Below are 27,905 nucleotides of genomic sequence, written 5' to 3' on the forward strand. Positions count from 1 at the left end.
AAGAACATATCTTAAAACGACTTGCCATATGTTCAACTTCTTTTAAAATACGTGTGCTACTGAAACCGGTTTGATGTTGTCGCGGAAATATTAAAGTCACACTATACTGTACAGAATCCAAACAATGGCCACAAGCTGAACATTTTCAAATAAAAAATCCCGATTAAGTGGTTAGAATAGACATTCGGAAAAGACAACAAAATGAAACGACAGATAGCCATTCCGCGTCAAATGTCCCTTATAACACCAGAGATTGTAAACCCGTTTGTGCATAAAATTCATCTTAGTTTTATGCAAAAAATACAGGTAGGTAGACATGAAAACTTGTATAACATCATATACACTTTTTGTAACCGTTGATTATCTGGCTTAATACATATAGATGTACTCACCACCAGTAAACAACATAAAGCAGTACATTATTAGATAATATGGGATGACACGCATTCTTGTGGACTGATACCTTTTAAATAGTGCTTTAAAAAGACTGCTCAGTCTTTTAGTGGCTATACAAAGCACACATGTTCTCCATATTCTTTTTTTTTTTTTTATTAAGGAATAAGAATGATTATCAATCCAGAAAGTTTTCATTTTACCTGTACCCCATTTCATGGATTTCTAAACAAGGTTAAGTTTTGGTGGTCAACTCCTTAGCAGTCATCAGAGCTCAGACTGAATCTGCTTTTGACTCATAGAGGTCTAAATTTGTAAGTTTTAGGATCAGTCTCCCTTTAATGCAAGACAAAATATGACTAATAAGTCAAATATTGTTAAGCAAGAAATAATTGACCAGAATCAAAAAGTTGCAAATATCGACTCCTACAAGTCGATAAGTGATAAAAATTGGTTAACTTCAAGACCCACGCATATTTATAAGGAGGTCATGCATCTAAATCAAATAATGACAACATTGAAAGACAATGCTTTGTCTTCTAAAGAAAAATATGAATGAGAGTCTAAAAAATCGGAGATAATGTTAATTAACCTTACAATGCAACCACCTGGAACTACACTTGAGGAAAAACATCTGTGTTTAGTAAGAATTTATAATTAGACAATTACTTATAGATAGCTCAAGTCCTTGTGAACTCTCAGACAGGTTTTTGCTGGCATAGGTTGTGTAGTTTGGCCACCAAGTGAAATTAAGTTTTTTAATCAACATAAATAGACCTAAACAAGTCTGTCATTTTATGACTTAGATAAGTCTAAAATTGAAAACACATTTTTAGGATAAATACATTTTTTGACTTCTTTAAGTCAAAAACAAAAATCGACTTGTTTATGTCTGAGCTCTGACTGCTTAGCTACCAACTCCTTATTTCAGATATATATCTATAAACAATATGTCTTCTATATTTGGTTTATAGAAATTAAAGATTGTAAGATGTACATATTCAACTGGCAGGTGTCATCTGACCTTGACCTCATTTTCATGGTTCAGCAGTCAAATTTTTTTATTTTTGTCTTTTTTCTATTACTACATGTACATGATACATTTTTATACTACATGCATGAGCATTAAATGTAGTTCAACTGTATTTGGTGTATGGAAATATTGTATGATGTACATGTAAGTCTTACTGGAACCTCATTTTCACGATTCATTGCTCAGTGTTAAGTTTTGTGATTGGTCTGTTTTTCTTTAACCATAAGCAATAGGTCAACTATCTTTGTTGTATGGAATGATAATAAGGTGTACTTATATATGTCTGTCTGAAAGGTATCATCTGGCCTTGACCTCATTTTAATGGTTCATTGGTCAATGTTTAGTTTTCTTGGTCTATTTCTTAGACACTATATGATTAATGACTGATTTGATATCTAAATCTTCCAAGGCTTATCACTACCTTTTTGATACACAAAATATTGTGCATTGATTATAACATTCTATACATCTTATTTATGAACATTTTCAGAAATTTATGGATGTAATATATGCTCAGATATTCAAGGCATAAACTGATGTTACACTTAAGCTTGTAAAGAAAATTACAATACTTTTGCAAGATGCAGGAATCTTATATCTGTTCCAAAAATATAAATGATGTCATTGTTAAAGTCATTTTTACTTTTACTTTTTTAAACCAGAGTTATCTTTCTTTGTCTAGAATTGATGTTAAATCAACTTCACCCAAAGCAATATTTAATTTTACTTCCTACTGATAAATTGAAGCAATCTTTACCCTTCAGTTCTTTCAAGCACTTGACTTTGATTTACATTCACTTTTGACAGGAATGAGTTTAAGCAGTTTATAAGACTGAAATATTTATTTTGCAGGTTGTCTTCATGTCTGTGTTTGTTGTACCAATAAGACTTTTAATGATCTTCACTTGTCTCATACTTGCTTGGATGTTAGCCAAAGCATCATTGGCATTCCGATCTAAGGAGGAGCAGGATAAACCAATCAAAGGATGGCGAAAGTATGTAAAAATAGAACAAGTTCTTAGAAATCCTTGGAAGTAAAATTGTTGAACTGATTAATAGGCATAAAGTCAAGCAAAGTTGATAATACCTATATACATTTCTATGTAATAAAAATAAGTCTTGTTAAAGTAATGCTTTGAATGGTTGAAATTTCATAGAAATAAGGAAACATAACTATTTGAAGAGATGAGTAATTACCAGTAGTGACGGTGAGAATTAGAAAATAGAGTAAATTCACAAAGGGTATATTTTACACATGGTTTGTAACAAATGTAAATCTAATCAGTATTTGATTAATGAATACATGATTTTATTTGTCATTGGGTTTTTATGATTAAATGCCTTTCTTTTTTGAAATTCAGTGTTTTGCTAAACAGGATATATTATGAAGTTCAATGAAGTATGGGAAAAACTTTAGAAATGTTCATAAGTGGGGGCCCACTGGCTGCCTAGTAAGGGGCCCACTTCCGTCATGCTTCAGTGATTCCCTGTATAATCAACCAAACTTTTTTCTCAAAAGGGGGGCCTGGCCCGCCTAAATCCGCCTCTGATAATAAGTACTGGCAGTATCATTAATGCTTAAAGCATCAATAACATTAACTTTGAAATTTATGTTGTGTAAAAGGTTGAGTTTATTAGTTTTACCAAACTGGAACGACGTTCAAAAAGGTAATTGATTTTAGTACCAGCATGTACACGAATGAGTACAATTCAAACATTTGTGACATCAAGTATTTGTATAGTAAGTCTTACTATACAAATCCTTGGTGACAATAAGTCAGTTTGTTCTGCACACACTTTTTACAACAATGGTGGAAAAATGAGTTTGTAATAAACTTTTTTTCCTGTAATAACCAGTACAGCTTGTTATATCACAGTATATTGGAAAAATTTTGCATGTGTCTTATTTTCAAGGATTACATTTTTTCAGCAAATTTTCGCAACAAAAATATTTCACTGTTTATTTAAATGCATTGTACAACACCATGAAGCCCGAAATGAACACAAGATTGAAATGTCCATTATTAGGCCCAAACTGCAAAAAAAAAATCCAAACTGCAAAAAAAATCTGATATACAGTAGTTTGTAAATAGAAAAAACGAACAAACTGATAAACTGACAACTTCATAAGTTGTGTGTTTGGATGCTTTATGAGTAATCAATTTGGATTTTTTTGCACATGTATAATTTGATGGAATGTTAATTTTAAGTTGTGTTTTTCAATTGTATTTGAGCATGATGTTCTGAACTTGTTTGCAGTACTGTTTCTGATTTGCTGTAATTTACTTTATAAGAAAGAAAACAAGCACTCTTGCAAATGTTCATGATTCTTTTCCTGGATAATTTTCTTTAGATATGTATAAAGGAAAGCGTAGGGATTTAAACAACCTGCATGTGGAAATAAATCAAAGAAATAAAACTTATTTGCCAAATGACAAGGGGGCTAGATTTATTGATTTGAGTTAGAATAAGTTAGTTAAAAATGTACTTGTGGAAAGTAGATGTTCTACAATGGGGAAATAATAAGAAATAACTAGGAGAAGAAAAAGAATTGATATTTCTAGTAAAATATACACTCTAAGGCTTTTCATAAATAAGAGAGAAAAAATAACACCAAAAAAGTCATTGCTGCTTCTCAACTGAGCAATGGTATTAAGATTTAAGTACAAAATGTAGTAATAGCAAAGGATGGTTGTCCCGAGTCAGAACAAAGTGTCTGGGTAGGGTGACATGTCTTCCAACATATTGATACTTTGTGGACTAGTACAACAAGTCTATCTTGTACAGAGCAGGTTTCATGTTCATATTGCATTAATATGCTCGCGGCCTGAATATGCATTTAATTTTCCGTTGGACTTAATCAGTAGTTCAACAATCAGCAGGAATAATAATATAAAATGATTTATAAAATACCAGGTGAACAGTTAATTTACATTATTCAATACTGTAAATTCAGAAATTATTATGATGATTTGAGTAATGTGAAAAATGCGACTGGGTTATCCGAACTTATAATTGCAATAATTTAAACTAGCATTTTGAAATTTTTTATATGAATTAGAGAGGATTTTTCTCAATATCGCAAAAATTAAAATTGCTTTTAGTCTAAAATAACAAAATCGCAATAATAAATCCACCCAATAATTTCTGAATTTACAGCATTTAACATCATAACATATTTTATCATTATCATTGTCATTATGTATATAACCTATTTAATATCATCTAATTCTAGCATGCTACGACCAGTAATTGTCTTGTTTTGCCAAGGCGTGTTTTTGATGGGAGGATTTTGGATGACAGTGAAAGGAAAACTAGCCAGCTGCAAGGAGGGACCAATAATTGCTTTAGCACCTCATTCATCGTATTTTGATAGTCTTGTCATCGTATATCTTAACCTGTCTACCATTGTTGTTAAATCATCCACTGAAATCATTCCTTTATTCGGAAGTAAGATAATCGTTTACAAACCTTTTTCGTATGGAGATTAAAAGACTATGTCTCAGTCTGTTGAACTTGAAGTTGACCTGGCATGTTTCGTGCTCTTATTGTAGTAAAATTTTCAAGATTATTCGAAAATCAAAAATAAATACCCTATTATCAATGATTATATTTAATATTGTGTAAAAAAAGTATATTTATTAGCAAGATCTTTAATCAGCAATTTTTTTTTCTGGTTTGCTTTATTACATGGCTTTTTTTCATTTAAGCCTTGTTGCTTTTATTCTAGAAATAGGACGTGCTGCTGTTCAGCTTTGCCTCAGTCTGTTGCTTTTACTAAATATGACCAATATTTGGAATTAAATAATCAGTATTCATATGCTATTAACAATCAAAATTTATTCAATGCCATGGTTTACTAATGTTATATTTTCAATATAAACTAGAATTGATATAGGTGTGATACTTTGTAGTTAACAATCCTTTATAGATACCTGCATGTAATCTTATATAGCTTTTTGTATGTCTCTCCTTGCAGAATGCTGATTGGATAACTTTAAATGTTGTCATAGTAACAGGGTATGGTCGTTCATGCTTTCATCATTTATCATTTATCACGCATGTTTCATTTTCAATATGCTTGCAAAACAGCAGTTTTCTTCACAAATGACTAGAATTAGATTGAGTGATATCACCATTTAACATATTTATCACGTGATTTACAATTACAGCTGTGATTTGAATCATACTTTTTATAATGCATGTTTATTGTTATTTAAGGACGTTATTCCACAAAACTATCATGAACCTAGGAAGGGCCATATGCTTTTTCTATGGATTCCAAAATGTAAAAGTTAAAGGGGAACCAGTAGGATCTGACGTAGCACCGCTGTTGGTCTGTGCGCCACATTCCACGTTTATGGATGCTTTTGTTATATTTTACTGCTCCACACTTCCTAGCAGTCTCTCTAGGAAAGAAAATTCAGCTTTACCAATTTTGGGATGTAGGTATATCGTGCATCACATCATATATGTTGGAATTTCCTTTTGTTAAAAATATTAACAGTCTTATGTCTGATTTTAACATATTCAGATAGTTCATACCAATTGTCATATCTAATCTCTAAAATGTTTGTAATAATGAACATGTTTGTTGGTACCAGTTTTAAAAGACAATATCAGTCATATGCCATCTAAAAACTGATTTTGTTTTATGTTTTGTCTTGTTTATTTTGAAATTGGTTTCTTCAGTGATTTGCTCCTTGTATCGGTTGTTGTCTTTTTGACATATTTCCCATTCCATTCTCTATTTTAATTACCATTATTCACCTTTTGTGCTATTCTTATCAGAGGATGCATATAAAACCAGGACTGCAGCACAGTTGACTGATTTCAGTTCACATGACCTATGTTTTGTATGCATGACTGATTATTGAACGGATAAGTTTGTATTCAGTTGCAAATCTGTCAACACACATGATTCTCTCTGCAAACAGAAGACCACCAGAAGCAATATTCGGATATTGGTTATGTTCTTTTTTTTATCAAAACCCTATTCTATATCCGATTTTTGTCGAGCCTGCAACTTTTGTTGCAGAAAGCTCGACATAGGGATAGTGATCCGGCGGTGGCTACGGCGGCGGCGGCTACGGCGGCGGTGTTAGCTAACTTCTTAAAAGCTTTATATTTTAGAAGGTGGAAGGCCTGGATGCTTCATACTTTGTATATAGATGCCTCATGTTACGAAGTTTCCGTCAGTCACATGTCCAATGTCCTTGACCTCATTTTCATGGTTCAGTGACCACTTGAAAAAAAAGTTCAGATTTTTTGTAATGTTGAATTCTCTCTTATTATAAGTAATAGGATAACTATATTTGATATGTGCGTACCTTGAAAGGTCCTCATGTCTGTCAGACAGTTTTCACTTGACCTCGACCTCATTTCATGGATCAGTGAACAAGGTTAAGTTTTGGTGGTCAAGTCCATATCTCAGATACTACAAGCAATAGGGCTAGTATATTCGGTGTATGGAAGGACTGTAAGGTGTACATGTCCAACTGGCAGGTGTCATCTGACCTTGACCTCATTTTCATGGTTCAGTGGTTATAGTTAAGATTTTGTGTTTTGGTCTGTTTTTCTCATACTATATGCAATAGGTCTACTATATTTGTTGTATGGAATGATTGTAAGGTGTACCTATCTAGTGGGCAGATGTCATGTGACCTTGACCTCATTTTCATGGTTCAGTGGTCAAAGTTAAGTTTTTGAGTTTTGGTCTTTTTATCTAATACTATATGCCATAGGTCATCTATATTTGGTGTATGGAAATATTTTATGATCTTTATGTCGGTCGTGCAGGTTTTATTTGACCGTGACCTCATTTTCACGGTTCATTGCACAGTGTTAAGTTTTTGTGTTTTGGTCTATTTTTCTTAAACTATCAGTAATAGGTCATTTATATATGTTGTATAGAAGCATTGTTAGCTGTACATGTCTGCCTGGCATGGTTCATCTGACCTTGACCTCATTTTCAAGGTTCATTGGTCTTTGTTTAGTTATCTTGGTTAATGTTAAGTTTATGTGAAAGTTATATTAAAGCTTAGCTTTATACTTAGGACTATCAACATAATATCAATGATTAGTATAGAAGGCGAGACATTTCAGCGTGTGCACTCTTGTTTATTGGAAATAATGAGTTGAACTTTTTAAATAGTGTATTAAGACATCTCAGAGAATCATTCCAATTTAGGACTTGTATCATAAAGGAAGAGTAAAAATATTTGAATAAGCTCTGGCCGCGATACAGCCTGTTTGTGCTAATGTGGTGTAAAGAAAACAATTATCAATCAATCATAAAGGAAGTTCTGTTCAGTCATAGTTCAAATGATAGTAAGTTCATCATAATACATGTATACCTTTATACAAATAAATGGTCATTGTTGATCAAAAGTTCATATTTCAACATCTATGTCAATGGCTATGAGTCTGTCTCAAATTCACTCATATTTTCATATTCACTAAAGAAGCCATGTGTCAGTGACTAATTCAGATTTCAACTTCCACTTGAATTATCAAGTGTCAGTCACACATTCATATTTCCACATCCACAAAAATTTCCATCTGTCAGTCAAATTCATAATTCTATGTCCATATAACTATCCGTCTGTCTGACAAAAAAATCACATTTTCACATCAACATGAATAGTCATGTGTCAGTCACTAATTCATGTTTTGATTTCCACTTGAATTATCAAATGTCAGTCACAAATTTAGATTTCCAAGTGGACATAAATAGCTATGTGTCGGTCACAAATTCAGATTTCCAAGTCGACATAAATAGCCATGTGTCAGTCAAATTTATAATTCCATACCTGTCAGTCAAAAATTCATTATTCCACATCCACGAGAAAGTTATGTGTCAGTCACAAATTCATTTTTCCTCATCCATTTTAATGGTCGTGTGTTTTGAACTAATTCATGTCATTATGCAGTTGTTGTCCTGTATCCATTTTTACATTTCTACATTGTGTACATGTAATAGCTATTAGTGAAAGTCTTTGGAAAACTTCAGAATTATCATATAAAACAGAGCTTTAATTAAGTGCTAGTTTTATTTTGAGTTTGAGCTTCTATGTGCTGTGGGTATTTTGTTGGTTTTAACAATGCATGTTTATGTTTAGTTTGATTTACCTGTGTAGTAACCCATTAAGTTTGATAATATTTGGATGAATTGATGCCTGTTTCATATTTCAGCATTTCTGACATAACTGCATTGATTTACTTGATATTAATCATGATCACGATTAAACAACTATATCATTTGTTAATGTAAACAACTATCTGTATCAATCATTAATCAAATCTCAATATTTGCTGTTTTTAAAAATTTCACAACACTACAGCTAATTTCCTAATGCATGTAGAACAAAACTTTGGTTAGCTTGCTTGCTTTGTTTGTTTATTGTAAAATCATTAGAATAACACCCAATTAAATTCAAATATGATTTATACAGGTAAAACCATGCCTATATAAATTGTTTAAAGATGTCAATCTTATTTACAAAACTTGAATAAACAGTTATACAAACAAAGCAAGCAAGCCAACCAAAGTTTTGTTCTACATGCATTAGGAAATTAGCTGTAAATAATGTGATTATGTTTAAATAAATGTTGAATGAAAATAAAGGAAATTGAAATTGAATTATTGAATTATTTAATCAGATCAATTTAAATAACAAGTGTATTGTGGATTCATTTATTTTTGTTGGTACAAATGTACCAATTTTTGTGGAGTAAAGTCAAGAAAAATCCTATTATCGTAGACTCTTGATTTCATGGAATTGCCCAAGTTTAATTCATACTGTGTTTGCATCTACCTATGGATTTTATGAAAAGTTATATCTAACTTAAGGAATAATAATGACTCCACAGTAACTTGAGTTAGTCTCAGGATTCTATATTCAGAATGTTGTACTTTTTCAGCTCTTATAGAATATACCCAGCCATTATATGTGCAACGAGAAGATCCAAATTCTAGAAAAAACATCATGAAAGAAATGACTAGAAGAGCCAAAACTATGGGAGAATGGCCTCAAATCATTATTTTTCCTGAAGGAACATGTACTAATAGGTCATGTTTAATAGGCTTCAAACAAGGTAATATATCCCTGAAGGAACATGAACCAATAGGTCATGTTTAATAGGCTTCAAACAAGGTAATATATCCCTGAAGGAACATGAACCAATAGGTCATGTTTAATAGGCTTCAAACATGTAATATATCCCTGAAGGAACATGAACCAATAGGTCATGTTTAATAGGCTTCAAACAAGGTAATATATCCCTGAAGGAACATGAACCAATAGGTCATGTTTAATAGGCTTCAAACAAGGTAATATATCCCTGAAGGAACATGTACTAATAGGTCATGTTTAATAGGCTTCAAACAAGGTAATATATCCCTGAAGGAACATGAACCAATAGGTCATCTTTAAAAGGTTATTAAACTTGTGCAAAAAGAGCATGAATTAATAGGTAGTTTTTGTCGAGTCTGGGACTTTTGTTGCTACAGCGAGACAAAGGGATCCTACATTCTGGCGACGGCCACTATTTTTCACTCTGTGAAAGTTTTTGAAATTTTTATTAATTTCTTTAACTATCCTTGATTTGTACCAAACTTGGACAGAAGCTTGTTTATGATAATAAGATAATTATAATATCCAGAGGTAAATCCTGTTTGTCCGTATTTTACTTATATATGGACTTCCAGTTATTCCTGTTAACATTGCATTCACTCTGTGGTTTTTTATACGACCGCCAAAAATTGTTGTGGTTGTATATTGGTATGACGTTGGTGTTGTCAGCGTCGTTGTCGTGGTGGCCCGAAGACACATTTGTTTTCGCACTATAACTTTAGTTTAAGTGAATAGAAATCTATGAAATTTAAACACAAGGTTTATGAACACAAAAAGAAGGTTGGGATTGGGAGTTATGGCACCAACAGTTTAGGAATAGGGGCCAAAAAAGGGCCCAAATAAGCATTTTTCTTGGTTTTCGCACAATAACTTTAGTATAAGTAAATAGAAATCTATGAAATTTTAACACAAGCTTTATGACCATAAAAAGTCGGTTGGGATTGATTTTGGGAGTTTAGGTCCCATCAGTTTAGGAATTAGGGGCCAAAAAAGGGCCTAATTAAGCATTTTTCTTGGTTTTCGCACAATAACTTTAGTATAAGTGAATAGAAATCTATGAAATTTTAACACAAGCTTTATGACCACAAAAGGAAGGTTGGGATTGATTTTGGGAGTTTAGGTCTCAACAGTTCAGGAATTAGGGGCCCAAAGGGTCCAAAATTAAACTTTGTTTGATTTCATCAAAAATTGAATAATTGGGGTTCTTTGATATGCCGAATCTAACTGTGTATGTAGATTCTTAATTTTTGGTCCTGTTTTCAAATTGGTTTACATTAAGGTCCAAAGGGTCCAAAATAAAACTAAGTTTGATATTAACAAAAATTGAATTCTTGGGGTTCTTTGATATGCTGAATCTAAACATGTGCTAAGATTTTAGATTATGGGCCCAGTTTTCAAGTTGGTCTGTTTGATTTCAACAAAAATTGAACCCTTGGGGTTCTTTGTTATGCTGAATCTAAACATGTATTTAAATTTTTGATTTTAGGCCAGTTTTCAAGTTGGTCCAAATCGGGGTCCAAAATTAAACTTTGTTTGATTTCAACAAAAATTGAATATATGCTGAATCTAACAATGTATTTAGATTTTTGATATTTGGGCCCGGTTTTAAAATCGGTCCACATTGAGGTCTAAAGGGTCCAAAATCGAACTTTATTTGATTTAATCAAAAATTGAATTCTTGGGGTTCTTTGACTAACCATGTATTTACATTTTGGATATTGGACCATAATAGGTAATGTCCAATTTAAAATTTAAAGTTTTTAAGTATAAGTTCTTAGACCACATTCATTATGTGTCAGAAACCTATGATGTGTCAACTACTTAATCACAATCCAAATTCAGTGCTGTATCAAGCTTTAATGTTGTGTCCATACTTGTCACAACTGTTCAGGGTTCGAACTCTGCGGTTTTACAAAGCTTCGCCTGTGGTGCATCTGGTTACAACTTTCTTAAAATATCATAGATTTCTACCAAACTTGGACAAATGCTTGTTTATGATCATAAGATAATATTCAGAAGTAAATTTTGTAAAAATAAAATCCTGTTTATCAGTATTTTACTTATAAATAGACTTAGATTTTCTGCCAGTTAATATAACATTCACTCTGTGGTTAAAGTGTTAAACATTTTAATAACTTATCTTGGATTTGTAGCAAACAGAAGCTTGGTTATGTTCAAAAGCTAGTATCTAGAAGGAAATTTTGTAAAAAAAAATAACTTCCTGTTCTTCCGTATATTATTATAAATTGACTATTTTTCTTCTTTTTAACATTCTGAAGATAACAGTCACAATAATATTCTTTATTCAGAAAATAATGCAGTTTCTAGGTAATTGTACAATAAATTGTACTAAAAACATCTCATAGTACGATTTACTAATAAATTTATAAAATTTCAGAGCTTTATAAGTTTTTGAATATTTTAATAGCATAAATACTATATCCAATATTATTTCTAAAAGTTCTATTATACTTTGAACATGTATCAATTGTATTTATTTTAAATGCTAATGAATTCCTCAAGTGAGGTTTATACACAACATACAAACATCTTTATATTTCTTCATTCCAAAATAAAAATGATGTTCATTCTCTAAAATTACATTCCCTCATATATTACATAATCTACACATGTCTGTTTATATTAAAATGTCTCATAATGTTCAAATTGTGTGCATTTAAACAATATTTAAAATTTATTTTTAACCACAGATTATATAATTCCATCAATTTTGTCTTTTTTAAAGTGGATGAAAATCAGAGTTAATTTAGGTATATTTAGAAATTAAGACTGGAACATTTCAGGATGGCTTAAAATACAAATATAGATACTTTAAAAAAAAAAGGGATTATTTTATTATTTATGATAAAATTAAATAGTGCTTTTTCAAATTTCATATAAAATGAAAGCAAGTGATCATGATATTTTTTTTTGAAAATCCTTTCCTATGCTGTCCTTATTTCAAAATAATAGAATCATCACAAAATGTTTTGAATTATGAGTAATTATTGACCACTGTCATGCTTGTTTGCAGGTGCTTTTTATCCTGGAGTGCCTGTTCAACCAGTTTGTATAAGATACCAAAATAGTTTGGTAAGTAGTTAATCAAGAACTATCCTTCCTAAAACGATATTTATAGGATATTATACCACTGCTTTTAAAGTGTCAATATATAGTGATGGAGAAGGCTGTCTATTCATTTTTTGGTCAGTCTGTCAGTTTGTCCTTGTATCCACAGTAGCTCCCAACTGACTTGATAGAATGTATCCTTTCTTTATCTGAATTATAATTATGCTCCCACTGTTTGGAGGGGGCATTAAGTTTTACCCTTGTCCATCTGTACATCAGTCTGTACATTAGTTCGTCCGTACGTCCCAAAGTTGGTTTCCGTTCTTTAACTTTAGTTTGCCTCAACCAAATGGTATGAAACTTATACAACACAATGCTTATTACCACAAAATACAGATCAAGGCTGAATTTTGGTGTCTTCACTTTAACCGTTTGAGAGTAATGCCCCTTTATAATTGGAATATTTTCAAAATCTTTTGTTTCCATTCTCAAACATTAGTTTGCCTCAATTAAATGCTATGAAACTTATACACAATGTTTATTACAGATAAATTATGAATTTTGGTGGGGTTGCTTTAACTGTTATAGAGTTAAGCCCCTGTACAAATGGAAAAAATTGCTGAATTATTTGTTTCTGTTCTCTTTCTTAAGTTGCCTCAACCAAATGTTATGAGCCTTTAGACAATTGTTATTACCTCAAAACTGAGATATAGGGAAAAAAATTGGATATCTTCATTTTTACCAGTCTTCAGTTATGTCTCTTTATAACTTTAGATGTTGTGCAAGCAGAGGCATCATCTTTGTCTTATGAACACATTTCCCATTTATTTATATTCGCTTTGGGATAAAATGGACGTAGTGATATCTGCACCCTATTAAAATAAGGAGGTGTGTTATGATTGCCAATGAGATAACTATCCACCAGAGCTCAAAGGAAGTGGATGTACCCAATTATAGGTAACAATAAAGCCTTTAACAATGAGAAACCCATACCTTATAGTCCACTATTATAAGCCCTAACATGAAGCATGTGAAAAATTTCTATTGAGAAAACAAATTGTCTAATTTATAACAAAAGAATTTAGAAAAAACAAATATGACCGACATGAATCAACAACAACCACTGAACTACAGGCTCCTGACTTGGAGTAGCCACATAAAGAAAGTGGTGGGGTTCAACATGTTTTTGTGAGCCCTCCTCAAACCTGGACAGTGGTTTTACAGTACAAAACAAGAACCAAGCTAAAAATAAGTTGAAAAGTGCTCCTCTCATTAGATGGATGCAAAGCTGAAGAACTTTTTTCACATTTAGGAACCACAACTTTCCTTAAATTCTTATTAAAGTTTATTAAAGCTTGAGACATCTACTGATGAGCTTTGTTTTACCTTGAACTAGCTTAAAACTTGTGGCCGGGTTAAATAAGTATTTTATTCACTCAACTCTTTCCATTTTAATATGTTCTTATTTTATAATAGGATACATATACATGGACCTGGGAAGGACCAGGAGCGTAAGTATTAAGATTTTTCAACTTTTTTATAATGCTTTTTATTGTCTTTTTGATTTGAATATAGCATACAGTAGTTCATATTTTAGGGCCACAGTTTTACCTTTCTGCTAATGTATTATCTCATTGCTTCCAACATTCTTGTAATAACTTGATTATAAAGTAAAATAGAGCTGTGTTTTAAAGCAATAAGACATTTTAGTTGTTGTTTTAATGGTGCTTATATAAAAAAAGAAGATGTGGTATGATAGCCAATGAGACAACTCTCCAAAAGAGACCAAATGACACAGAAAATAACAACTATAGGTCACTGTTTAGCCTTTATCAATGAGCATAGTCAGCTATAAAAGGCCCTGAAATGACAAATGTAAAACAATTCAAACAACAAAACTAACAACCCAATTTATGTTAAGAAATGAACAAAAATAAATATGTAACACATCAACAAACAGCAATTGCTGAATTACAGGCTCCTGACTTGGGACAGGCACATACATACAGAATGTGGCGGGGTTAAACATGTTAGCAGGATCTTAACCCTTCCCCTAACCTGGGACAGTGGTTAACAGTAAAACATAAGAACCAACTATAAAAATCGGTTGAAAAAGGCTTTCATCAGAAGGATACAAATAGAAATACATATATAACAAAAACAAAGAATGGGTGTGGCCGGGCACTGGTATATCCTAACAACAAAAAGACACAAAGTACTGATCTGAGAGCACTCGCAGTTACTAATAGCTAGTTCAAAGCCACTAACAACTAATAAAATAAATCCAGACTTCGCAAAAAGTGGCGGTCCTCAGGATTTTACCACCAAAATTTTGCATAGGACTGACACAATTTTAGTATTTTTCAATAGAATTAATAGTGAGGACCCGCAGATTTTTTTCAAGGACCACCAAGGAAAAAAAGATTTCGCAAACTCTGTAAATCATGCATTTAAGACTAAATTATCCATAGTACACATCCAACATCCAATGGATTTAGTGTAAAAACGTCAGAGAAAAACATGATCTTGTACAATGCCCATATACAGGTATCAACATATATGTAGATGTATATAACATTAACATTTAGTTTGCTTAATTTACTGATAACAAAATCAACATTAACACCAATAAAAACAATATTCAATGATCTTATTACAGTGTTGAATTGATAATCTCTTAGAATAAGTTTATACTAAGGATAGATAAGTGTAGTTTATGTTTGTGGTAGTTTTACAATAAAAGAATAATGGAGTTAACATATTTTCATGTTCTATATTACATTTGTTTTATCTTTCAGATTTACATGTTTATGGCTGTCTCTATGTCAGTTTCATAATAAATTGGAATTGGAGGTATGTTAATATACATAGTCTGTCTGAAAAGAAATCATATAACAATATTATTTTTAATCACCTTGTATTTTCCATCTTGTTTTACTACACTGTAATTTAGTTTGTCTAGGTATATTTGGCACAATAGTACATCCCCTTTAGACTCTCTGAAAAGTAACTCACTGACCTATGTCCTTAAACAAACAAAATTGATTCGTTGAAAGTAGTCGCATCTATATTTTAATCATCTTTTCAAAAAAAAGTCATGACTTTTGGAATGAAATTATTTCCTTGTGTTGATTTGAACAAGTTAGTATTTAAGATTTTTTTGTTCCTATGTCTACATTGAAAGTTATAAATATGAAATAATATGGTAAGGAATAGCTATTACACGTTTTTCTTTTTCTAATTTGTAGTTTTTACCTGTATATAATCCAAATGAAGAAGAAAAACAAGATCCCACATTGTATGCATCTAATGTAAGAAAGAAAATGGCAGAGTAAGTTATTTACAGGCTAATATATGGAGAAAAATGTAATTTTGGATAAAAGCTTATGAGTTGGTTACCTAGCAGCACACATCAATCAAATAAAGATGTTCTTTATAGAACATTCTCCATCATTTAAGAGGGATTCTATGGAATCCAGCCACTCGAGTCTTGGGACCATTTTTGTAATTTTATTGGGGTGTATCAGTATTGAGCAAAAACCATTTTATATGAGCCAATAATACTTAGTATGTGCACAATGAACGCTTTTACACCCATAAAAAAATATAAAAATAAGCATTTAGTTCTTTTAAATACATTCATACATTATTATCATGAAGTTATGAGTGAAATAATGGTTTTGGTAATTTCCTGTACATTTATTAAATGTCATAGAGAGCATGTGTAGTGATTGGACATCAAATATAATCAAATCTATGAGATTATTGTCTGCTAATCAAAATAACCAAATCTTATGAAACATAAATATAATGTTGTCATTTAATTAGGGACTTTCTGTTTTGAATTTTCCTTTTTATACGCCCGTCAATATTATGGTATACAAATGTCCGGTGTCCGTCTGTCTGTCTGTCTGTCTGTCCGTCTGTCTGCCTGGCGTAAACATGTCGCACTGTAACTTGAGACTGACTTATCCAAATTTCATGAAACTTAATATAGTTGTTTCTTATGATGGTCAAATTATCTGTATACTTTTGGTGAAAATAAGATTAATACTTTTTGAGTTACGGCACTTTGTAACTAAAACAGGGGGGTGTATTTCACATGTCGCACCGTATCTCAAAAATGGTTCTTGGTTATGACTTAAAACTTTAAACTCTTCTTAGTTATATTAATCTTAATATCTGTATACTTTTTGGTGATGATTCAAAGTTTCATTTTTGAGTTATTGAGTATTTTGTAAAAAAGGGGGAGGGTTTTTTTTACATGTCGTGCCGTATCTCAAAAATGATTTATGATTATTGCTTAAAACTTTACACATGTCTTTGTTATATTAATCTGAAGATCTGTATACTTTTTGGTGATGATTCAAAATTTCATTTTGAGTTTTTGAGTATTTTGTAAAAAAGGGGAGGTTTTTTTTTATATGTCGTGCCTTATCTCAAAAACGATTTATGATTATTGCTTAAAACTTTACACATGTCTTTGTTATATTAATCTAAAGATCTGTATATTTTTGGTGATGATTCAAAATTTCATTTTTGAGTTATTGAGTATTTTGTAAAAAAGAGGGAGGGTTTTTTTACGTGTTGTGCCGTATCTCAAAAACAATTTATTATTATTCTTTAAAACTTTACCCACTTCTTTGTTATATTAATCTTAAGATCTGTATATTTTTTGGTGATGATTCAAAATTTCATTTTTGAGTTATTGAGTATTTTGTAAAAAAGAGGGAGGGTTTTTTTACGTGTTGTGCCGTATCTCAAAAACAATTTATGATTATTGCTTAAAACTTTACCCACTTCTTTGTTATATTAATCTTAAGATCTGTATATTTTTTGGTGATGATTCAAAATTTCATTTTTGAGTTATTGAGTATTTTGTAAAAAAGAGGGAGGGTTTTTTTACGTGTTGTGCCGTATCTCAAAAACAATTTATGATTATTGCTTAAAACTTTACCCACTTCTTTGTTATATTAATCTTAAGATCTGTATATTTTTTGGTGATGATTCAAAATTTCATTTTTGAGTTATTGAGTATTTTGTAAAAAAGAGGGAGGGTTTTTTTTACGTCTTGTGCCGTATCTCAAAAACAATTTATGATTATTGCTTAAAACTTTACCCACTTCTTTGTTATATTAATCTTAAGATCCGTATACTTTTTGGTTTTGATTCAAAATTTTATTTTAGTGATATTTAGGTTTTTGTCTCACATGTCTCAAAAACAATATATGGTTATTGCTTAAAATTTTCTCAGAAACTATTTATGATTATTGCATAAAACTTCCACACAAGACGTCGGGCGTATCATGCCCTCATGGCGCAGCTGTTTATTATACGGTAGGAAGGCAAACATTTTGATTTGATGAAGCTAAAATGATACAAAAAGTTCAACTGTTTCAGAATAGAAAATGAACAGATACATGAAAACTTACAATCAGAGTGCTTTATTTAACTTCCTAGCGAGAATTAATCACCCATGTTCATTTTGATCTCAGTTATTGTTTAAAATACATCTGACGTTACAATTTCAATTGTGCCGCCAATCAAATGCATATTAGAATATAAATTAAATTTTTGAAACATATTTTCATTATTACTAAATTTATGTGGAAAAAAAGTTATGCATTTATCATGTTTATGTCCAAGTGGTTACCATTATAACCATATCTTAATAATGTTTACAAATGTTTTCTTTTATTTTTAGAAATTTGGGAATACCTTTTACTGATCATACCTATGATGATGTTAGACTTATGCAGAAAGCAGCCATGCTCAATTTACCACATACAGCAGGGCTTATAGAATTCCAAAAACTTCATTCCAAACTTGGGTAAGTTTAAATAACCCCCATCCTAAGCCTGTGGAAAGTGACTAGGTGCTAGGGGCCATCTTAAATTTGCAGAGTTTTTTTTTTTGCTCCTTGTTGATGGCTTCACTGTGACTTTGAGATGAAGAAAAGCAAGTTTAGGACCATGAGATACAAATAAATATAAAAAGGATTTGTTATGATTTCCAATGAGACAACTCTTCACAAGAGACCAAAGTTTGTTATGATTTCCAATGAGACAACTCTTCACAAGAGTCCAAAGTTTGTTATGATTTCCAATGAGACAACTCTTCTTAAGAGACCAAAGCTTTTACTGTCAGAGTAATTCATAATGCAGTATTATGACTTTTAATCTGACAATAATTTTTAAGACTGGAAAAAAAAATAGAAATTGAACATGTGACTTATGAAGGTTAAGTTCAACAAACACTTAAATATCAAACTTAGTTTAATCTATTGATTTTAAAACACTGCAGTTATGTCCAGAGAAAAGAATTCAGTTTTCAATTTCATTCTTGATTATTTCAGAATTAGTTTTGACCAAATGAATGAACTCCTAGACCAGTTTGGTGCTATTTCACAAAAAGATAAAGGCAGTATTACTTTGGGAGAATTTGCTGCATATCTAGGTGTACCTGTGTCTCCAGCTTTAGAGGAGATGTTTTCTTTATATGATAGGGTAAGATGAGCAGAATATATTTCTCTCATTTGTTAATGTAACTTTGGAAAGAATTTACCACATATCTACATGTAACCGTGTCTCTTACTTTAGAGGAGATCTTATATGTTAGGAAAAAATAAACTGTTATGTCTTAAAATGTTTGTTCTCACATATTTTTTTTTACAAAACTGCTAACCAGGTTAACAAATTGCAAAAGAAGATCTTAATGGAAAATAATTGCACACTATCAATTTTCTTTTTATTTATAATATCCTGAAAATAAACATTTCTAGAAGTATATTAATCCTTTTTTCAATTGTATTTCAGAATGGTTCTGAAACTATTGATTTCCGGGAGTATATTATTGGTCTTTCATTGATATCACAACCAGTCAACAATGATGACACTTTAAAGTTAGCTTTTCAGGTAACTTTAATCTGTACCTTTAAGAATATAATATGATTATGTTAAAATGAGAATATCAATTGACTTGTAAATGAAATGTTATGATTTTGATTGAAATTATCTCCGTTTCTCTTCAGATTTCTAAATTTCATTTGGAAAATTCATATTTTTTTCATTATAAATGTACCTTCTTTTATTTCCCCCACATTTTGGCCCTAATGTTTATTTACTTGTTTGTCAGGCTCCTTTGCATATTGTTTTGGATTTAGCATTTCCTTGAAGAAGTAACAAACTAAATATGTCCAAATAACACAATTGGGCGCACTTGCTAAATAAAAAAATAAACCCATTTTTAGGGAGTGGAAATTCCAAAGCCCATTATTTCAGAAAAAATTAACGGAGCAGAACCAAGCGCAAACTATTTGTAAATCATCATAGCAGACTCTCATTCTTAAAATTAACACAATATGTGAAGGCATTTACCAAAAAAGTCGTATAAACTTTTATTTTCTTAAAAGTCAAAAGCCCATAATTTCAACAAAAGTCAGCAAAGTTGAACCAAACATTATTGAAACTTTTTAATATGAAGAGATTTGTCAGTGTTTGGTTCTGATGGTTTAAGTTATAATTATCCAATCGATCAATTAAGCTGTTTTGTTTTTAATGTATATACTGTTTCTAAACAGTTAGATAGGGCCAAAATCCCCAAAATGTTACAGTGTAACCTGGCTTATATGACACCTGAGTATTCCAACATCCTGCTTTAACTAACACATTTCATTGTCCTAAAATATGCCTATCCTTGCAGAAAAAACCAAGCTAAATCCAACATTTTTTTCTTGTCCCCCAGTGTGTGGGATAACACAGGTTACACTGTACTTGCTCCTGATCTTGTTAGTGATGATGTGTTCTATTCTCTGAATATGTATTTCTGTTACAGTTATTTGACAACGGGGATAAAGGTTACATTACACAGGCAGAGCTGACAGAAATATTGTCAAATGCATTTGGGATGGATGATTTGGATGTTGAAAAATTGTTTCAAGAAGTTAATATTAACAAAGATGATAAAATAACCTTTGGTAAGATTTTTGAATATTTAAAAATCCAGTCTCATTGATTAGATGAGTGATAGAGAGAAAACATACATAATGAGGTTTCTATAATCAGAATATCTCCAATTGAACTTTAGTTACTGTGGAATTATTTATTTTTGTGGGTACCAATTTTCAGGGATTGCGGATAACTTGCCTTTTCATGGATGTGTGATTTCGCCAAAGTCTGCATATGATCTGATAGAACATTAGTAATTTGTTGAACATTTAAATTTGTGGTTCCCTGTACCCACGAAAACTACAAGAATTGGTATCCAGCGAATAATAATGATTCCACAGTAGTTGTAAAAATATAACAAATATAAAGTACGTAATGTCAAAACAATTAAAATTAACAGCCTGACTGTTTTCAGATCTTCATAGACCTTCTGCAGAGGCAGACTGATCGTTTAATATTGGTTCACTTTGTGTCTGAAATTTATCCATTCCAGGATAATTATTTGTACAGTTAAAATCTTGTTAAACTTTCTTCAGATTCCGTTAACGTCATTCTGGTAACCATTTAACATGATTATATAGGTTAAACATCTAACCAACATTCAGGCTTCTAGTTACTTCATTTAAATCATTGTACATGGTAGTCTTGCAGTCTTTTTACATAAATAAGGCCGTTAGTTTTCTCATTTGAATTGTATTACATTGTCATTTCTGGGCCTTTGATAGCTGACTATGTGGTGTTGGCTTTGCTCATTGTTGAAGGCCATATTGTGACCTATAGTTGTTAACTTCTGTGTCATTTTGGTCTCTTGTGGAGAGTTGTCTCATTGGCAATCATACCACATCTTCTTTTTTGATTTTTCCTTAAAGCTCTAAATTAAAACTTAGAATAACTTGAACGTAATGACTAATACCTGGAAAATACCCTTCTGGAGTTTGACTAAAGTTTGATTCTAAAAATCTGTTTTCCACTTTAAAGTGTGGAAATAATATTAACCAGGAAATTCAATAACGTTGATTTATTTTTTCAGATGAATTCAAAAAGTATGCTGTAACCAAACCAGAATATGCTAAATTATTTATGACTTATCAAGAACTAAAGAAGGTGTTAAGTACAAATGGTAATGGAATTAGTAAACTTGAGTGATCTCCCTTTGAGTAGAAAGAAAACTAGAGTGACTTCCCTTTATCAAGGTTGGAGTGACTGGCTCAGTGACTTATATGAGGTCTACAAAACTACAATACAACTTTGCTATATGTTGGATGATATTTACACACATGTGTACAAAAACATTTCAGCTTGATATTGATATTTGTCCATTCCAGAATTTAGATATGCTATTAATATTTATATTCATGATATTAGGAAATATATAATGCTTTATGGTCATTATTTTTCTGCATTTAATGAACTTGTCTTTATAAATTACAAAATTTAACAGATTTATAAGTTGTTCAATTGTGTATTTATGGCACATTCTAAGACACTTTAATAACAAGATTTTTATATGAACAAAGAACTTTTAAACAGATTAAAAGTAACTCTCTATGAAAATACTCTCATAATTGAAACATAAACTAAATACTAGATGTTGTTAAGTAAGTACCTGCTTTCTGTATCCAAAAATAAAAGCTGGACTATTTTAATACAAACTTTGTTTAATTATTAATTTATTTTTAAAGTTTCAAACATTAACACCACATAATGTAAATATATTGATTGTGTTTTTGATTGCAGTGTACTTATATTTTTTATAAGGCTACCAACATCAACATTGTGTTATTTTTCATTACAGAAAGCTCAGATAGTCATTTGAGCTAGTTGAACACAGATATGGTAATAATTGCACTGCTTTTTGTCTTTCAGTTAATACTTTACACATGTTTTTATGTTTATATTTTAAATGTTTTTGATATTGTTCTGTTTCAGTTTTTTTTTATCACACCAAAACATGCTGACTTTCCTAATTAACATAAAATTTGAAGATTTTATCAGAAAATCTAGTATCAAAGTGAAATACATATTCGAACATGTAGATATTTTGGCAGGTTGTTATTTTTGAGATTTCAAAACCTAAACTTATTGGGCTTTAATTAATTTTGAATCAATAATAAGTCTGGACTTCCTATCAATATTACTGCTTTTGAGGGCATTTTATGTGATCTCGAAATAAGGAAAAATACCAAGCAAGAAAGATTATATGTCTACAGAACTTTGTTAATAATGTGGAAAAGCTTACTTGAATATGCTAGTGTAGGGAAAAATTTTAAAATATGTACTTCCTACCTAAATGGTGCTGAGCATAAACTATACTGGGCTAATTTCTGTAAGGAATTATTAAATTCAATATATCATCCTGAATAGTTCATTGTACTAGGTTATCTAGAAAAACTTACCAAAATACAAACCATAACTTTTATTATCCTGCAACGGGAACCATACGGTATTTTTTACCCAATGAAAAATACATTAATTATATTTTGCATTGGTATATAATGTTTTAAATTTAATATATTTGTGCCTGAATTCTAAAATTTAGGAGATAACTGTATTGTATTTTAAGCTCCGACGGCATCAATTGGGGATTTGATGGTCGCAAATTAAGTTTACTGGCGACGCGTTAGCGGAGACAGTAAACGGCTATTTGCGACCATCAAATCCCAAATTGATGCTGTCGGAGCTTAAAATACAATATTGTTATCTCCATTCTAATGAAACTGACAGAAAACAACGTTAAAACATCTATTTAAAATCTGTCATATGCCGTCTGCGCTTGCGCGTACGTCCGATAGCATCAATTGTCAATTGATGCCATGTAAGAAAGTGACGTTATCCAATCAAAATGAACGTTACAAACGTTGTTGCATTAGAATTATTTTTTTAAGATTGTTTTCACCTTTCAGTGTTACATCCTAGCCTTGTTAGACATTTGTATATAGTTTCTTTTGGAATTGTACTGTGGATTGACTTTTATTGGTGGATTTAAATTTTCATTTTTGGTTTAACAAATATTAATTTATAAGATTCAGAATTTGTATATAGTTTTAATTTTATAATAAATTATAATTGAATAGTTTCAGACTGCACATATAAACATATCAATGGATTTTATACTGTAAAACCTCAATGTTTTTTGTAACACAAATAAAAGAATATTCACAGTATAATGTTTCATTGATATGAATTGCATTTTTTTTAGTTGTACAAATATTAGTTTAAAGTTTTACTGATTTTTCTCCAAAGCAGGACTACAATAACTTGTTATCTGTTTAACCCACACCCTTATAATCCATACATTTCCTATACATGTGTAATAACAAGCATGCAAAGGATACATACAGTGGAAAAAAAAAGATTTTTTTTTGTATGACCTTGACTTTTGACTTTGTTCAAAACACAAAGTTTAATCTGAGCAATACCAGTATTAACCATGTGCCTATTAATATATGATCTCATTCACTATTCCTAAACACTATGATCTATTTATATATGATCTCATTCACTATTCCTAAACATCCTGATCCATTTGTTTCATATTCTTTTGAAAGAAAAGAAGAAGAGTGAAGAGAAAAATCCATCTTTCATTTACAAAAAAAATGTTCTGGACATACAAAAAATAGTATCTGTTAACAGTTTTATTATACCACCACAATGCATCTTATAATGCTATGATGTCATCGTATCAAGCTTGAATTTTGTGTCCAATTTTGCACCAACTGTTCAGGGTTCAGGCTGTGCTCAGCAAAGCATTGTATTTGCCCAATGCTTCCAGTGAAGTAGTTGTTTAAAATCCTTTATTTATATTATGAATTATATTTTTTAATGTATTTCATAGCTCCCTATATTTTCCATTGCATTTTTTCAAATAAAAAAACAAAATGATAAATGATTTTAAATTGATCAATAATTACAATTAGAATGAATATTTATTTTAAGTGTATTTCACAAAATATGTTATGTTATAATTCTAGCATGTTTAGACAGTATTCACTTTAATATTATGATAATTGTTACACATATAATTAATTATTCTTATTATTATGTTCAGTTCTAATAATAGGGTCATTCAAGACAAAATATATTTTAGGATAGAATTGTTACAAAATTTATGATATTTTTGGTAAATTAGAAGATCGCTATCTTGTTATCTTTGCATCAATTCATTGTGGATTTTATGTTTGCAAATGAAGTCAGATTGTCAGTCATACTTTTGATGAATGTGTGTAGATAACTATTTCTTTACCTATTGTTGCCATAAATTAATCTATAGACAACAGTAAATGCATATGGTATAGTACAGTGTAGCTTATTGCTTGTCTAGTGTAGCCTGTAGGAAACAGATTGCCATCGGAGTTGTTGTTTATCCTTTGTTTTCTTGTATGAAAATCAAATTGTCATTATTTATGATACCAATGCTAACCCAATATCATCACTCTTTCTTATACTGTGGTTTCATTATTATTCGTTGAATACTAAATTTTGTGGTTTTTGATTGGTACAAGTGAACCATAAATTCAAAAATTTAATGATTAGCACATTTTCTATAGGATTTGTATGCAAGGATTTGTAAAACCACAAAATCAAATACCCTCGAAAATGCAAGTTTTCTTTAATCCACAAAAATTGATACCCACGAAAGTAAAAGAATCTACAGTAGTTGAAAAAGAGTTTTCAAATTGTGATAACCATATAAGTTATATAATCTCTTTTGAATCTCAGCTATCATCAATTTTTATTTATAGCTCATAGCATGATTTATGTACCAGGATGTAAATTAAGCTTCTTTTATATAACTGTTTTAATTAAAAACTAATATTGATTTTATTCATCACTAACATTATACCTATTGGCACAAAGGAAACAAATGATGGAAAGGGAATAATTTCAATTTTAAATTGCCAGAAAAGATATGTCAAAATATGCATTAAAACAAAATGATTAAAAAAAATTAATATTTTGAAAGGAAGGAATAAAATAAACTCTTTGAAGTTGATTTTTTAATTCAATTGATTTAGTAGTTTATGTTTAAAGGTCAGGTTAATTAAGCTTAAAGAATTAGCTGATTGAGAAAGGTATTAATAAAGAAAGGGAAACAAATTCGCTTGAAAAAAAACCCATACAAAATGATAGAAGCCAAAAATACATATCTGCATAAATTTGCCAGTGAAGGCAAAAAAAAGTTGCTTAATCCTTACAAGAAAAGTAGGCTTTTTAATAAAATAAATACCAAATTACCCTTTTACATTAAAGGCAGCAAATCAGTTATTCATTCATTTAAAGTCAATAAAGATCTTCACAACAAATCACATCAAATATAAGTTTTCAGATCTTTACAAAAAATCACATCGTATATAAGTTTACATAATAATATGATCTGAAATTATCTTTTTTATTATGACAGGGTATGACTTCAGGCATATAACAAATAAATGACACACTTGTGAATTTGATTAAAAAGTAATGATTTTACAGTTACAATAGAGAGAGCTTTCTACATTTACCGTACTATATTTAAAATCTAATTGGAAAAATGATGCATGGATAATTTTTTTTTATTGTCTACGTTATGTCCATTAATGTCTAAATCTGCATCTGGAAGTCTACCAATGGTTTTGACATCCTCTAGAACTTTAATATTTGAAGTTATATTTATTAACTTTGATTCCCTCTTTAACCTTTACAAATGATAAATATTGTTATTCTTTCTCTTCATGTTGTGCAATCAAAGGTCAGGGGTAGTATTTTAGAGTAGGGTCAAGACATTTACAAAAGGCTAATCCATGTACAGAAATGAAATAAAATTCACATCAAAGGTTTTTGTGAATTATAGGTTTTAGTGGTGTAACTTCAATAGAGGTAGTTATTTGTCAGTGCAATACAATTGTTATACAGGTAATGGGTTAATGTATGTTTCACATTATTTTACAATACCAAATAATATTTCAATGTGTGCTCAAACTGCTGGCAGGGTTTTTAAAGGATAATGTTAGTCTGGGTTTTAATGGATAATGTTGGTCAACTTTATTTTTGTATGAAGTGTGAGATTATAATGTATATGTTATTAATTTATTGCTGTTTTACTAATGTTGTTAATAAGAATTTTGGCATTTTTTTCACATAGTTTTCTCAGATTTTGATATTTCAATAGTATTTAAATGATCTGTGATAAATTTTTGAGTAAAATTGTTGGAGCATACAGTTTGTTTCACTATATTCCTGGCATTAAGATTAAAGTCATACAAAGTGGTTAACTGTTTAGTAAAACTGGTGTCACAATTTTTTTTACATGAATATAAATTTAGATAATTATTTTCCTAAACACTTATTAAGTCACAAATTGTTTTTAACAATATATAACTTTTTATAAAGTAATATTTTGAATATTTGCAACATCCATATTGAAATTATGTCACTACACATAACTGTCAAGAACTGATTGAAACTGCACAAAAAAGATTCTGAACTGATCAGTATTATAGAGAGGAATTTATGTTAGAAATGCTTACACTGTGAAATGTATTATATCATAAGCTCTTCATGTTAAATCAGCATTATCATAAAGTAAACTTATGAGCTAATTATTGTTAATATGATAATATCTGATGGACCTATGCCCTATGAACATTTACATGATGCTATATGATAGATAAATGCTTGACTGGACAACAATAAATTAGGAGAGGAGAGGTAATCATTGTCTAGCACATGTTTATATTAGAGTGATGATGCCCTTTATTGCAAGGCAACAAATGACCTCTTTTTTGTTGCTAGCATGAAATTATTTTTCTTACAATTAATTCATAATTCAAAAACTAAGATTAGTGTTCTACATATTTTGCTATTTGAATTTTTTTAATTTCTATAGCTGAGTGAGATCACATAAATAACTTGAATCAACAAAAATATATCAATGACTAGGAAATGTTTTTGCTTAGATGTCAACAATGGAATGTGGTAGTTGTTATTTTGTTATAGATAGGGACAGCTTGCAATATTTATTTATCTTGTTGTTGTACTTAATTCTTTGAACTGAAAGAGAAGATTTCAGTTTTTTTTAAATATTCCTCTTTGTTGAAAATGATAAATCTGTTCTGTATTATAAATTTTTTTATAATAGATTTCTTTTTGTATATTACACAGCTGGAATTTTGTTAATGAAAAAAAGGAAACCAGTTTTCTGACTATTGTAATTTCTAAAAGAATTTCACAGAATAAAGACTTTATTTTTTGTCTTCAGATGATGTCATTAAACAGTAGTTGCCATTTTACATTACATTTATTTTTCAAGTTATCATTATTTGAGCATTAAAATAAAATATTTCCTCTTAA

General features: G+C 30.4%; 1 protein-coding gene across 3 annotated transcripts; it reads left to right on the plus strand.

Annotated features, from left to right (window-relative positions):
* Positions 1-108: 108 nt before the first annotated feature.
* LOC143078759 (lysophosphatidylcholine acyltransferase 2-like) lies at positions 109-27,905 on the plus strand. Of its 3 annotated transcripts, none has more exons than XM_076253711.1 (13): positions 109-306; positions 2,279-2,421; positions 4,662-4,876; positions 9,350-9,523; positions 12,596-12,654; positions 14,107-14,141; positions 15,429-15,483; positions 15,879-15,961; positions 18,335-18,460; positions 18,986-19,136; positions 19,446-19,544; positions 20,464-20,605; positions 21,607-27,905. In XM_076253711.1, exons 1-13 carry the CDS (start codon positions 202-204, stop codon positions 21,720-21,722), a joined length of 1,503 nt encoding a protein of 500 aa, XP_076109826.1. In that variant the 5' UTR covers positions 109-201; the 3' UTR covers positions 21,723-27,905. The 3 variants fall into 3 exon arrangements, with proteins under 3 accessions (XP_076109826.1, XP_076109825.1, XP_076109827.1); XM_076253710.1 differs by lacking the exon at positions 4,662-4,876 and adding an exon at positions 5,648-5,871; XM_076253712.1 differs by lacking the exons at positions 109-306; positions 2,279-2,421 and adding an exon at positions 5,648-5,871 and having other exon boundaries at positions 4,744-4,876.

The sequence above is a fragment of the Mytilus galloprovincialis genome, chromosome 6, assembly GCF_965363235.1.
Source record: "Mytilus galloprovincialis chromosome 6, xbMytGall1.hap1.1, whole genome shotgun sequence".
In the NCBI taxonomy this organism is placed as follows: domain Eukaryota; kingdom Metazoa; phylum Mollusca; class Bivalvia; order Mytilida; family Mytilidae; genus Mytilus; species Mytilus galloprovincialis.

Coding starts and splice junctions, on each gene's coding strand:
- LOC143078759 (XM_076253710.1), top strand. CDS start 202: ATGAAACGACAGATAGCCATTCCGCGTCAAATGTCCCTTATAACACCA. Junction 2,422..5,647: donor CCAATCAAAGGATGGCGAAA/GTATGTAAAAAT, acceptor TTGTTATTTAAG/GACGTTATTCCACAAAACTA. Junction 12,655..14,106: donor TAAGATACCAAAATAGTTTG/GTAAGTAGTTAA, acceptor ATTTTATAATAG/GATACATATACATGGACCTG.